Source organism: Xenopus laevis, chromosome 7L (genome assembly GCF_017654675.1).
Source record: "Xenopus laevis strain J_2021 chromosome 7L, Xenopus_laevis_v10.1, whole genome shotgun sequence".
Lineage (NCBI taxonomy): Eukaryota > Metazoa > Chordata > Amphibia > Anura > Pipidae > Xenopus > Xenopus laevis.
The window spans coordinates 73,544,929-73,558,529 of record NC_054383.1 but is presented as its reverse complement, the minus strand read 5'-3'; the positions used below and the strand labels follow the sequence as shown (position 1 = coordinate 73,558,529).

At 35.3% G+C, this 13,601-nt stretch overlaps 1 protein-coding gene across 2 annotated transcripts in view; it reads left to right on the top strand.

Moving 5' to 3' along the window:
• Positions 1–13,601, top strand: part of LOC121395536 (kin of IRRE-like protein 3) — a 729,825-nt gene that overhangs the window by 416,630 nt on the left and 299,594 nt on the right. For both annotated transcript variants that reach the window (XM_041569178.1, XM_041569177.1), the window contains exon 2: positions 6,028–6,084. In XM_041569178.1, the coding sequence (XP_041425112.1) occupies positions 6,028–6,084 (57 nt within the window). The remainder of the gene's footprint in view (positions 1–6,027; positions 6,085–13,601) is intronic.

Here is a 13,601-nt window from a genome sequence, read left to right as displayed (position 1 = left end):
AATATGTGACAGTATGAATGGGGATCTTTATATCCTGCAAACTACAACATTTGTGTATGGCAATCTCCCAAATGGTTATCATGATTTCAGATACAAATGTATATTATGCTAGAGTGTATTTTCTGGGGTTCCACTGTATCCCAGATTTGGTCAGGATTTCTGATGAATCTCAGAAGCATTCAGATCTGGCAGGTGGTAAGGACAGCTCTGCAATTTAGAATGGATTTTTTTAGCTGGTGCTTGGTGCAGAGTGAAGCTAGACTATGGATGGAGGTGCTCTTTGAATAAATAATCACTAAGGGATATGCTTATACCCTTAGTGCTCTTGTATGTCCGTCCGGGATCTATTTCAATGGTCCCTTTTGTCTCATTCCTTTTCAATCCCCTATAAGACTATTTAAGGGCAGACTTGAATGCATTCTGGATATTAATGATTTGAAACCCAGTCTGCAATCTTTTATAAGGGATGACCTTTGATGTATGAATTGCAATGCTAAGATATAGGATTCCCAATTTAGAATAGCAAGATTGGAGTGGGCACGCTATAAATAAGTCATCTCTTTTACCTTTTAACCAAGACATAGAAAAACTTCATTTTGGATGACAAGAAGCATTTGAGAGCATCTCTGCAACACTCATATTGTAGGTGTCCTTTTTAAACGGCTGAGCTGGTCAGCCTATTTTTGAGCCTTCTGCAAGTATGTAGGCTTTTACATTGACAACAAGGGGCAAATTTACCTAGGGTCGAATATCGAGGGTTAATTAACCCTCGATATTCGACTGCCGAATTGAAATCCTATGACTTCGAATATCGAAGTCGAAGGATTTAGCGCAATTCGTTCGATTGCACGATCGAAGGCATATTCGTTCGATCGAACTATTAAATCCTTAGAATCTAACGTTTCGAAGGATTTTAATCCATCGATCGAAGGATTATCCTTCGATCAGAAAAATCTTGGAAAGCCTATGGGGACCTTCCCCATAGGCTAACATTGGCCTCGGTAGGTGTTAGGTGGTGAACTAGGGGTCGAAGTTTTTTTTAAAGATAGTAGTTCGACTATCGCATGGTCGAATAGTTAAACGATTTTTACTTCGAATCGTTTGATTCGAAGTCGAAGGTCGAAGTAGCCCATTCGATGGTCGAAGTAGCCAAAAAAAAAACCATTCGAAATTCGACGTTTTTTTCCTCTATTTCCTCTATTCCTTCACTCAAGCTAAGTGAATGGGCCCCCAAATTATTATAGTTTAGTCCATGCAAATACTTGTGTGCATTCAATTTTAGGATAAGAGCAGTTCCACAATGTGGCAGCGCACTTTAATATGAATAAATAAATTATACAGGTAAATAAGGGTCCTTAGATTGATTAGATATTTTATGTATGTATGCATGTAGATAGTGTGTGTGTGTGTGTGTGTGTGTGTGATGGAAGCAAACTTATTTTAAATCATTTGCTATACTTTCTCTTTTGCCATATGGAAATTTGATATTTTACTTTTACTAACAGCACTTTTTATAATACCCCAAAATCTTAACCTGGCATTTTCTTTTTCTTTTGAGAATTCATTCAAAACCTACTCAGCTGCATGTGATATCAAACAGTCAGATTTCCTTGTTCCACTGAAACAAAGCTGAAGCACAAGCGTCATGTATAATTCATTTGAACACCCCCTTAACTGCACTAGAATTTACCAGGGGTTTAGTAAATCATGAATAAAACAGCCCTTGCTGGCACTTACTGATTTTAAACCAGTGTTTTCTTCTTTTTGGGCCTTGGGCAATGGAATTAGTCTGTACGATCTTTGTGACAAGAGCTAATTACTCCTCAATTGGCACTGAATACAATTAGGAAGTTAGAACAAACCAATGATGAACGGTGCTAAGATAGTTGGAAGTATTTGGCTGACATGTTTGTTTATATGTCACTAGAATCAGTACAAATAGGGACTAGGCTGATATGGGTTTTTCATATAAGGAAACAGACATTAATGGTTTTGCTTCCAGAAGAATGGTCTGGCCTGTCATTCATTGCTGCTCTCCCTGGCAACAAGGGGGTTAAATTCCGAGTTTGAAAGCATTGTATGGAATTTCCAAAAGAGGGTAATGATTTTGCATTGAAATAAGAAGACAAAGTAGGTGAGCAATTACATTTAAACTTCTACATACAAAGGCAGAATTTATACTTCTATGGGGATTGAATTTCTACTCGGGCAGAGGGGTAACAACATTCAAAATCGCCATAATTCTCTCAGGCTGATGGATTAAGATGCAGGTCTAAAGAGATTGAGCTTGTCATACACACACAATGGTTAGTTTGGCATTAAAAGTGCCACACATATAGTCAAATGAAATGCTGTTATTAAAAAAACACTTTCAGAGATGTAATTACTAATAGAATGTGGAGCATGGGTGAATTCTCTGGATTTCACTTTCTTGCAGTGGGCATATAAAAAGGACAGCCGCCAAGGGGCAAGCTAGCTAATAGTGATGGGCGAATTTGCGCTGTTTCGCTTTGACGAAAAATTAGCGAATTTCCCACAAAATCCGCAAAACATCGAAAAATGCTCAAAGCGGCGCCAGCATCGTTTTTTTATGCCGGCGAATTTTTGCGGCCGTTTCGCGAATAAATTCGCCCATCACTACTAGCTACTAACAATGGCTATTAAATATTGATGTCCGTTGTATTGCATTGTATTGCGGGGCCAAGGGGGATTGGCATGACATCACCAGTGACATGGCCAGTCAAATTTGGGTATAGACCAAACCACAGCATTAACATCTTTTTTGATTATTAGCACTTTACTGTACCTGTCATGTACGTGTGGCTTATATGTTGGTAGAAAAAAACCCAAAAACCCACTCAAATGAGTGCAGTGACCCTTTCTCCAAATAGATTGTAATTTACAGGTATGTGCTGAGCTATGTCTCTTTTAGATTAATAGTGTGTTTTTGGCCAAAGCTGCCACCGCTAAGAATAGTACAGCTGAGTGAAGGTGGACATATTGATTCTTAGTGCTCGATTTTGAGTGTTGCTCATGCATATACTGAAGCTAAATGTACATCACAGTGAGGTTTTTTTGAGCCATGCAAAACACAGGCTGAAAATCCAAATTTGATAAAGTAACATTTTTTTATTATTATATTTGTGTTCCCTCTGCTGTAAAAAAAACTATGATTTGACAAGGCAAATCTAAACATTATGATCGATAATGTTATATTTCTCTACGAAATGTCACACTGTGCACACTTAGAAGTTAATTGAAAAGAAAGTAATTTGACAACTTAATAACATTTTACACAGTCTTACATACAATTTCCATTACGATAGGACCACACATCTGATGGTTATAATTTCTCTAACCTGAAAGCTGAAAACCACAAAAGGGATGTTTTCACAGTTCCTTAGTTAATGTACATTCTGTGTACAGTATGTGGCCTACTCAGGCATGAGAGCTGGATCAATATGATGAAAATAAAATCAGCTAGAAATCAATAAACTGCCATTTCAACATAATGTCTGCATGCATAGCTACCTGTAATCACATGTTAACGTGGTAAGTTTAATTTTCAATCACAAATCTAGATTTTGCATTCTAACGGCTTTGAATTTATTGTAAAATGAGGCATTTTGTTCACCAGGGTGTTTGCATCCAGGGTTGCCTCATGCCATTGACTTTAATGGCACTTCTATGAAGGGGAACACATAAATACGTAAAAAGCAAGTCAAGTGAAGTCACATATGCAAATATAATCAATGAGGTACAAAAAACAGAAAGTTAAATTATCCATGAAATTTGCTTAGTAATGCACACTAATCCCAATAGTATATACCCTACTTTTTCAATTATCCAGGCCATGTTAAAAGGAACCATGAAAGCAGAAAGTTGGTCACCTTTCACATCAGACCCAGAAAATCAAAACTGCTAGCTAAAACTGTCTAAGGGGCCGATGCATCAAGGGTCGAATATCGAGGGTTAATTAACCCTCGATATTCGACTGGGAATTAAAATCCTTCGAACTAGGTGGCGAACTAGGGGGTCGAAGTTTTTTCTTAAAGAGACAGTACTTCGACTATCGAATGGTCGAATAGTCAAACAATTTTTAGTTCGAATCCTTCGATTCGAAGTCGAAGTCGTAGTCGAAGGTCGAAGTAGCCCATTTGATGGTCGAAGTAGCCCAAAAAACACTTCGAAATTCGAAGTTTTTTTACTTCAAACCCTTCACTCGAAGTTAATGAATTGGCCCCCACGTATCTTTCCAATGTAGCCCACAAGAAAGCTAGTTAAGAAGAATCAAGCTAGCAAAATTTAAATGCAGCACAAAATTAAATGTTTAATAGTATTGTTTTATCTGTAGCCTTTAAATATTTTGCATCTAAAATGTTTAAAATGACTATTCTACTGACAAGAAACCTTTATAATCTCTTTGACCATTCAAATACAATAGGAATACAGGAATCCAATAAAGTTATATCCAGGAATGGGGCATTTCCTACATTTTATGTAGTAACTTAAGGCCAGAGACACCATGTTTATTTGAAGCAGACTATTTTAAATGTTTATTAAAGGCATGTATCTGTCTGAAGTGGAAAGAAAAGCAGAGTCTCTGGCTTTACTCCCTCTCTGACTTTGTCTTGTGTCTCCACGTAGCACAGTTTCTTAAAAAATTGTATTAACACATTGTAATAAGTCTCTGCATTCTATTTACCTAATTATCGACTTCACCAGGAGATTGCCTCAAAATACAAGCAAAAAAATATATTTTTTGCATATTTCCAAAAGATTTTGTTTGTGGTGAACCTGCTAATTTTGTAGAATTTCCAAACTGAAGACACAGGAGTGCTTAGGTTGAACCAACTGTTTAAATTCCTTGTTTATAAAGGTATGGGATACCTGAGCTGGAAACCCATTATCCAGAAAGCTGAGATAGAGCTTAGGGGATGGCCGGCAACCATCAACCAAGTGAATTCTTCATATATTAATGTAAGATTTTAAGGAAACGGTACCTTGCACTTCAAAACAAATTTAACCTTATAGGAGGCAAAATAATTCTGTTGGGCGTATTTAATGTTTATTCTTATATTTAGTAGACATACGATATGATGATTCAAATTACAGAAAGATGTCTTATTCGGAAAACCCCAGATCCCAAGCAGCCCAGATAATAAATCTTATATCTGTACATGAGACCCTCAGGTTCACCATAGAAACATAGTGATCCTATTAGAGTGACAGGTGTAGGCACCTATGTACAGCTATATGGCTACTCTTGTCTACACAATCATTTCAATAAAATCCTGTATCTACAGTTAAGTAATTGCCTTTGAATAATTAAATAATTAATAATTATTAAGTAATTCATAATTTTGTAAGAAACAGAGATTTCTTTTAAATTCTATTTAAACTGCAAATATTTTAAAAAATATTCCTACTATAGCTTCTATATCTTCTACTACTACGGACTGGTTTGCATGAAGGGTTCACTTTTATATAAATGCTGTAAGATGTATTTCTCATTTATTAAAAAATGAATGAAAAGCAAGAATGCTGAAGAGGCAACTTTCATTGTTGTATAGAGACTTTGCAGCTATAACACTTACCATGGAATTATCTGATAGATTTCTCTAAATGTTTTACTCAGTTGAGGGTAATGGCACACAGTATGTTTTGTTGCTTGTGCATAAGCACTTCTCAGATGGATTGGCCTTGGCATTGTGAGGGTGCACACACTCTATTGCTCAAAACTGGGGCAGTGTGCATTTTTAAATGATAAAGTGTGTACACCAGCAGGGATACAGTGATTCCATTGTCCATCAATGGAAAGGTTTTTGCATGCTCCATTACCTTTAAAGTTAAGATTAAAAATAGATTAATGAATAAACTGTTAAAAGAAACCTACTTTTATTAAAGAGTCTTTAATAAAAGAGAGTGAGAGTGATTTGATTTGTGAGTATTTCTGCGAGAGAACATGGTAGGCTGTATATTCCATTGAATTAGTACTTTAACATCCTAACTTCTTTTTTTTTCCAGAATCTGGTCTGACGTTAGGATTTATGTCAAAAGACAAGTTCCGGAAGATGTCTGAAGGTTAGTAATATTCCATGCGCTTTTCACTTGTAAAAGATGTTTTTTTCTTTGTTGTTTTCATTTTTAAACTCTTATGTAAAAGGGGCTAACATTTATGGAATAACAATAATACCCTTAGTTGCCAGCAACTGTTCCCACTCAGTGGGCAATAGATCTACATTTGTCACACTACAAAGTATATTTCTTACCATCTCAAAGTAACAGAGATCACAATTCCATGTGTACCATTACCCAGAATTATAAGCAAAGCAAGCATTACAACTATTTTGGAGCTACACAAGCATCAGTTCACCTTCACAAACAGTATAACAAATAGTATACATCTTCACCCCTTAACCCCCACCCAGACTGTTACAGCAATAGGCAAAAAAAAATAACAGCTTAGACTGACTAAATTTTGACTATATCCAGGGAGTTTATAAAGTATGATGAGAAATGAAATTACCAACTTCGGTTTACTTCTTGAAAGTTAAAAATATAATATTAAAAAATGTGTTGTTGTGGCTTGGGACAAACATAAACTGATTGCTGATATTGCCGTTTAGCAGTATGGGACAGAAACCTGCACTGAAAATATTCATTTCATCTGTGTGCCACATAAAATTAGCCAACTTGGAGCTCATTTATAAGACACTCTCTCTCATATGGGGTTTTCAATTCCTGTATTCTATAGTTATGTAACGATATTCACACCTAAAATTCAAACAATGTGATAGCAGTATTTATAAAAACAAAAAAGCTTAACATGTTCCTGAAAGTAAAATTGTTTTAGAAAAAGTTTGTTTTAAATACATTTTATCGGTTTAAAAAATGGGGGGTTTGCAGCAGAAGTGTTCTCTCTGTTGAATAAATTGCCCTGACTCAGCAGAAATTACCAACTTCGATTTACTTCTTGAAACTTAAAAATATAATATTAAAAAATATGTTTTTGTGGCTTGGGACAAACATAAACTGATTGCTGATATTGCTGTTTAGAAGTATGGGACAGAAACCTGCACTAAAAATTTTCATTTCATCCGTGCTCCTCTGCCACATAATTAGCCAATTTGGAGCCCATTTATAAGTCACCCTCATATAGGGTTTTCAGTTTCTGTATTGCATAGTTATGTAGCTATATTTACACATAAAATGCAAACAATCTTATAGCAATATATAAAAATTAAAAGCCTGAACATGTACCTGAAAGTAAAATTGTTTTAGAAAAAGTTTGCTTTAAATACATTTTATCGGTTTAAAAATGGAGGGTTAGCAGCAAAAGTGGTCTTTCTGTTGAATAAATTGCCCTTACTCAGTAGACGCTTCCTCGGCATTTCCTCAACATTGCCAGTAGAAATTTAACTTGCGTGCTTGTAAAAAAGCTGCCGTATGCTACAGACTGGCAAAACAGGAGTGAAAAATCCAGTTGTAGTTACCAATTTAGTTCACAACAATACATTTAGGGGGATATTTACTAAGACTCTAATTGTTTCCAGTTATTTATTAAAACAAAGTTGACCTAACATCCATCCATGAATTTACCTAATTTATTAAAAATCAGATTGAAAAAGTTTATTGACTTTTACATGACTTTGACAAGTTTTTGCTGGAGTATTTTCAGATTCAGATTTGTTGCAGTTTTGTCAAATAATAAATTCTGAAAAAGTTGTACTTTTTTTTCCTGCAACTTTTTCAGATTTTTGGCATCAAAAAGCACAATCCAAAAAAGCCAAGGTTTAATAAATTGGCCCCTAAATGTGTTGAAAGTCAAACATAAAAGTTGCCATAAAAGTAAATATGATTATTTGAGAAAGGCAGTCATAAAGTTTTGAAACAGGTGGTTGTAGTTATTGTGGTTGGCCTGTCATGATATTTTATATAAATATGCAATGTCTTAAAATCTTGCTTTATGAAGTCAGAATGCAGCAATATAATGTCATTTATAATGTGGAAGCAATGACATTTTAGGGCAGTGTAACAGACATTTTTGGTAATTTCGGTGCTCTGAAAAAGAAGAAATTCTGTTCATAGTTCTCCACCTACCAGCAGCAGTGTTAATTCTCTTTCCCATTTCCATGAACACAAAATGGGCATTAACAGGCAGGGGTAATTTAATCGCCAGGTTCTCCATATATGCACAAAAGGACAATGGTCCTAGTATAGCTATAGTGCTATATGCCATAAAAAACCCCACTTCTAATCACTTCTTGAGTGATACTCCAATTACCGCAGCTGTCAACCAGTTAACAAAAAGGGGCCCATTTACTAACAATCAAATCTTGATTTTTTTCAATAATATCTAATCGTTTACTATTTTTTTTTAAAAAAAAATTTAGATTTATCACATGTAAAAATCATGAAAACCTCTAATACAAAACTTTGCCAGGTAAAAGTTGTAGAGGCCCTACAGAAATCAATGGGAGCTGCGCTGATCCTATTGGACCATTTAATATCAATTCAGACTTTTTTTTCACTAGGAATTGTCTGAAAAACTCAAATTTAGATGTTTTCAAGGAATTTGGATTTTTTGGCACATTATTTTCCATCTGTACTTTTTTAAATTTGGATCTTTTAATAAATTCCATGACATTCGTAGTTTTATAATTAGTCATGGCTTCAAAACCCTCTAAAACCACTAAAATCCAACCTTGATAAATGGGCCTCTCGTTATCATGTGCTGAAAATGCCTGGGTCATGAAATGATCATTCCATCTGGTCCATATAAAATAAATTATCTGCAGATACTCAGGAAAAAAAGATGATTGTGAATTTATTAAACAAACAAAAATATTAAAATGAAAAATCTTGCCAGCTAAAAGCTGGGAATTGTCTGAAGATTCCAAGCAAGTTCCTGTATGTTCGATTTGTTTTAAAAACAGTCAAGATTTTATAGCCTCATTTAAATTGAATGGAACAATGGCTGTTTTCTTCCACAAAAAAGGTGCCAATTATTCTCTTTAAATTTTTTCTAAAAATGCTACAAATGAACTCATAGAAGAAAAAAGTTGCACACGTTTTTGTAACAGTGTTTTGCCCCTTGAACTTAAAAAAAATACTAATTTATTTTCCCTAGCCTTTCTAAGTACAAATAAATAAGTCTAAAAAATATAATCATTTTCATCGAAATCCCCCCCCCCCAGCATGGAGTCCTTTTGTGACCTTTTCAAAAATGTTGGGGAAACAAAAATGACCTATATTACCAAATGGGGATTTTCAAAAAGTAAGCACTTACTTGCAAATGAAAAATACAGTATAAATATGGCTTAAACAATACAAAGGTATTGAAGCAAATGAGATTTCTGGTGAGAAGAGAGCCAGTAAGCCAAGTATTATAACAGGATAAGTATAAAAGAAAAAGTTTTGTGGTTCCTTCTTTTTATGAGACAAATATGAATAATGCATTAATAATAGTTTTTTACATGTAGTTTAAATATAAGTGTACTGAAAGCAATCTCCCTGTCTAGCAATCGGTTTCGGACCACAAGCCATTAATATTTGTTTACCACAGGGTAATAATTGTTTTACATACTAATAAACCCATTCTTTTAGACAAAAGGAACTTTTTTTTTTTCTTTATGTTCTTTTAAAGAAGATAAAGGCGTCATATAATAACAGCTGTAGATACTGTTGTAATTCTGCCTAGTGTGCCAAGACATGTAATTCTTGTCTGTCAGACTCTGCTTGACTGCCATTTTAGCAGTGCGTAGAGACACTTAATGGTTTAGAGATTACTCTGTTTTTCTTTTTTCGTTTTTTTTAAAGGATGCTAAATGTCTGGAGTCATTACTTAAATAAATATGTTCTGCTAAATGCCATGTTCTCCACTGGTATAAAATCTTTTGAAAAAGGTGAAAAGGACGACCACTGTTTTAATCCTTTAATTAAAGAATTACATTCTTGCAGATAACAGTGGGTTATTTTCTTGCTTTTTTGCTTGCCTGGTCAATGAAATGATCTATGAGATCTATTATCTGGAGACAGGATATCCAGAAAGTTCAGAATTGTGGGAAGGCCATCTCTCATAAACTCCGTTTTAATACTCTTCCATTCTATTATGGTCATTTTTTTTAAACATTTCCTTTTTCTCTGTAATAAGAAAACAGTACCTTGTACTTGATGGTAACTAAACTTCAGTAATCCATATTGGTGGTAAAACAATCCTTCGACAATTATCTTAATCTTTAATACAGACATAAAATAAAAAGGAACCCACGTGTACTTCTGATGTCAGCAGTGTAGCTATAACATCATTTCTTAAAAAGGTTATATTTTATATAGTATCAATATGTAGCAATTTGCAGTTCATTGCAGCAAAGCAATAAACTGGTTAAATTGTTCTTTTACTCTGGCCATCTAATATCTTTCTTTTTGCCTCTGTGTATATACTTCAGTATCACTGCCTATCAGTTAGACATATTCTAACTATGTCTAACATATTCAGTTGGACATAACCAGCTAGACATATTACAGTATATGACATCAATTACAATAAATAACGCTGTTATTTTATGTGTCCTTTTATGCATCTACCACTTAACTTCAAGTGGATACATATAAATATATATGTATGTATTAGTTAGTGAGTTGGCGGTATATATACATATCTATATTTATATAGACATATATATTTATAATATAAACCAGTCAATTAGAACAGCCTGACAAGCTCTTATTTTCTTACTTATCTTGCTCTTGGCAATCAGGCTCATACATATTTAAGAATTTTTATTCAGCCTTCAGCTTTCTCAGATATTTGATAAAAGGTTGTTTTAGTAGCCAAAATGATTCTGAAGAAGTGAAGATTCATCATAGGTTTTGATACGTTTTAATGGACCAACAAGGGAGCTATTCACAGTGCTATATTTTCTGCAAAGCTTTTTACAGCTCTGAATAAATCACTATATGCAAGTGTCTATTTTTATGGTCCATTTAAAGTCATGACAACATCAAATAAATTCACTTCAGATATAGATTGTTAGATGACAAAGCAGTCTGCTATTTTAACATTAAATAGCTAAAATTTACCATCCATTTTAAAGGGATACTGTCATGGGAAAAAAAATTTTTCAAAATGAATCTGTTAATAGTGCTGTTCCATCAGAATTATGCACTGAAATCCATTTCTCAAAAGAGCAAACAGATTTTTTTTATATTCAATTTTGAAATCTGACATGGGGCTAGACATTTTGTCAATTTCCCAGCTGCCCCATGTCATGTGACTTGTGCCTGCACTTTAGGAGAGAAATGCTTTCTGACAGGCTGCTGTTTTTCCTTGTCAATTTATCTGAATGTGTCTCAGTGGGACATGGGTTTTTACTATTGAGTGCTGTTCTTAGATCTACCAGGCAGCTGTTATCTTGTGTTAGGGAGCTGTTATCTGGTTACCTTCACATTGTTCTTTTGTTTGGCTGCTGGGGGGGGGAGGAATGGGGGTGATATCACTCCAACTTGCAGTACAGCAGTAAAGAGTTATTGAAGTTTATCAGTGCACAAGTCACATGACTTGGGGCAGCTGGGAAATTGACAATATGTCTAGCCCCATGTCAGATTTCAAAATTGAATATAAAAAAATCTGTTTGCTCTTTTGAGAAATGGATTTCAGTGCAGAATTCTGCTGGAGCAGCACTATTAACTGATTCATTTTGAAAAATGTTTTTTTTCCCATGACAGTATCCCTTTAAGGTTTTTTTCACATTATTCTCAAAGGGAACAAAATTAATGGTAAGTCAGCTTTGGGATCCAAGAGTGTCTTTAAAATGTATTAAAATGTATTGTGTAACTCATCGTATTTATTATTTACTCCACTGAAAGCATTATGCAGACTCACCCTTAACAGAACAGAAGTGAGCTCTTTCACTTGACGTTCTCACTTACTGCCAATGACATTTCAGAGAGAACACCTATGATTTGTAAGATGGCAATTCTTACTTGCTCTTAAGTTAATCTTAACTGTGTTAGGCAATAAAGGACTTATTTACTATGTGCAGATCATAAGTGCAGCAGATGGGTGCAAGCCACCTTGTTTTTGCACTTTGCACCTGAACAAAGAAGTGCAGAGTGCAGTGACCTGTGTGCACCTCATGAATACAGCACTGTCTACATCTGGTAGCAATGTATTCACAAGGAGCAGGTGGAGGCATAGGTGTCTCTCCTTAGATTTTTGCTCTCCTTAGATATTGCAGAATATGTAGACAGTACTTTTTTAAGTACAATGGAATTGGGAAGCATTACTTGCAATCCAGAGTTGTTTCTGTTCAAGGACTCCACTTATCCCCACTAAGTTGCACCTGTAACTCACCAGTGTAAGGCACAGTACATTGGGCCAGATTCAATTCAGTGAGAAAAAGTTATCTCATGGTTTATCACTTGAAAAGTCATCAACTCCAGTTTTTTCCCATATACTTAAATAGAGTTTTCACATGATAACTAGTGAGATAAGTTTTTCAGAATTTAATTGCATCATAAAATGAATCTTATCCATGACTTTTCATGTGATAAACATTTTTCTCACCGAATTGAATCTGGGCCATTGTGAGCAAAAAACCTAGTATTTTGCAACTTCATTTTGAAGTTTGACCCCCTTCCTTCCAGAAGTTTGCACTTTGGACATTGTCCACTGCCATAACAAGACAAATAGCTTCCAATATTACTTTTACTGATGATACATGCTGTATAGCATTTGAAAAGTTGATTGGGGCTGCCAAGTTATTGATCATCCCCCAAATGACTTTAGTTCCTTTAGTTTTTCCTACACTAGACTGGTGCTTCTCTTCTTTAAAAATCCACAAACAGGGTACTTTTCCTGTGAGTGCAGCCATTTTGCCACTAAGGCATTTTCTGTGCTTATTTAAACTGGGTACATTGCAGAAATTGGTGAAGTTCTGTATGGTCTAGGGTACTTTTCACATGAGTGTTGGGCAGATATGTCTGCTGGTGGGCCTTGGGTAAATGTCCCCTTTGCCCATTTATTAAAAGGGCCCATGTATGGGAGTGATCAAACTCTCTGGAACTACTACAGTACCTTAGAACTACCTGAAAAGTACCTTAGAACAATTCATTTGCACCTTACTTGTTTATCTCCAATTGATCTTTATGCAGAGATTTGACTACCCCACAATGGGGAAGGGTGAATTTTTTCGCCTTGTTTCGCCACGGAAATGACGCCCATAGACTTGTATGGTGTTGCGTATAAAAAAAATGACGCGGGTCAAAAAAAAATTTTCGACGCCTATAAACTTTAATGGGTGTCGGCGACATTTCTCTGGCAGTGAATTTTTGGCGAAATGTAACGGGTCAAATCACCCAAGCCTACACAACAACTGAAACCTTGTTTGTATAAATTGAGTTTGTTCCTTATCTTATAATAATGCATGGCACGGTTAAAGCAAAATGTACTCCGCTTGCCCAGTGTAAGCACAGCTGCAGTTGCATAAAAGCCAGTGATAGCTGGGGGCAAAAAGCAGCCAAGGGTCACCACCATCCCAGATGATACTTTGGCAAATATAATTCAGTTTGTGCGACAGGGTGAATATCAGTGAGAC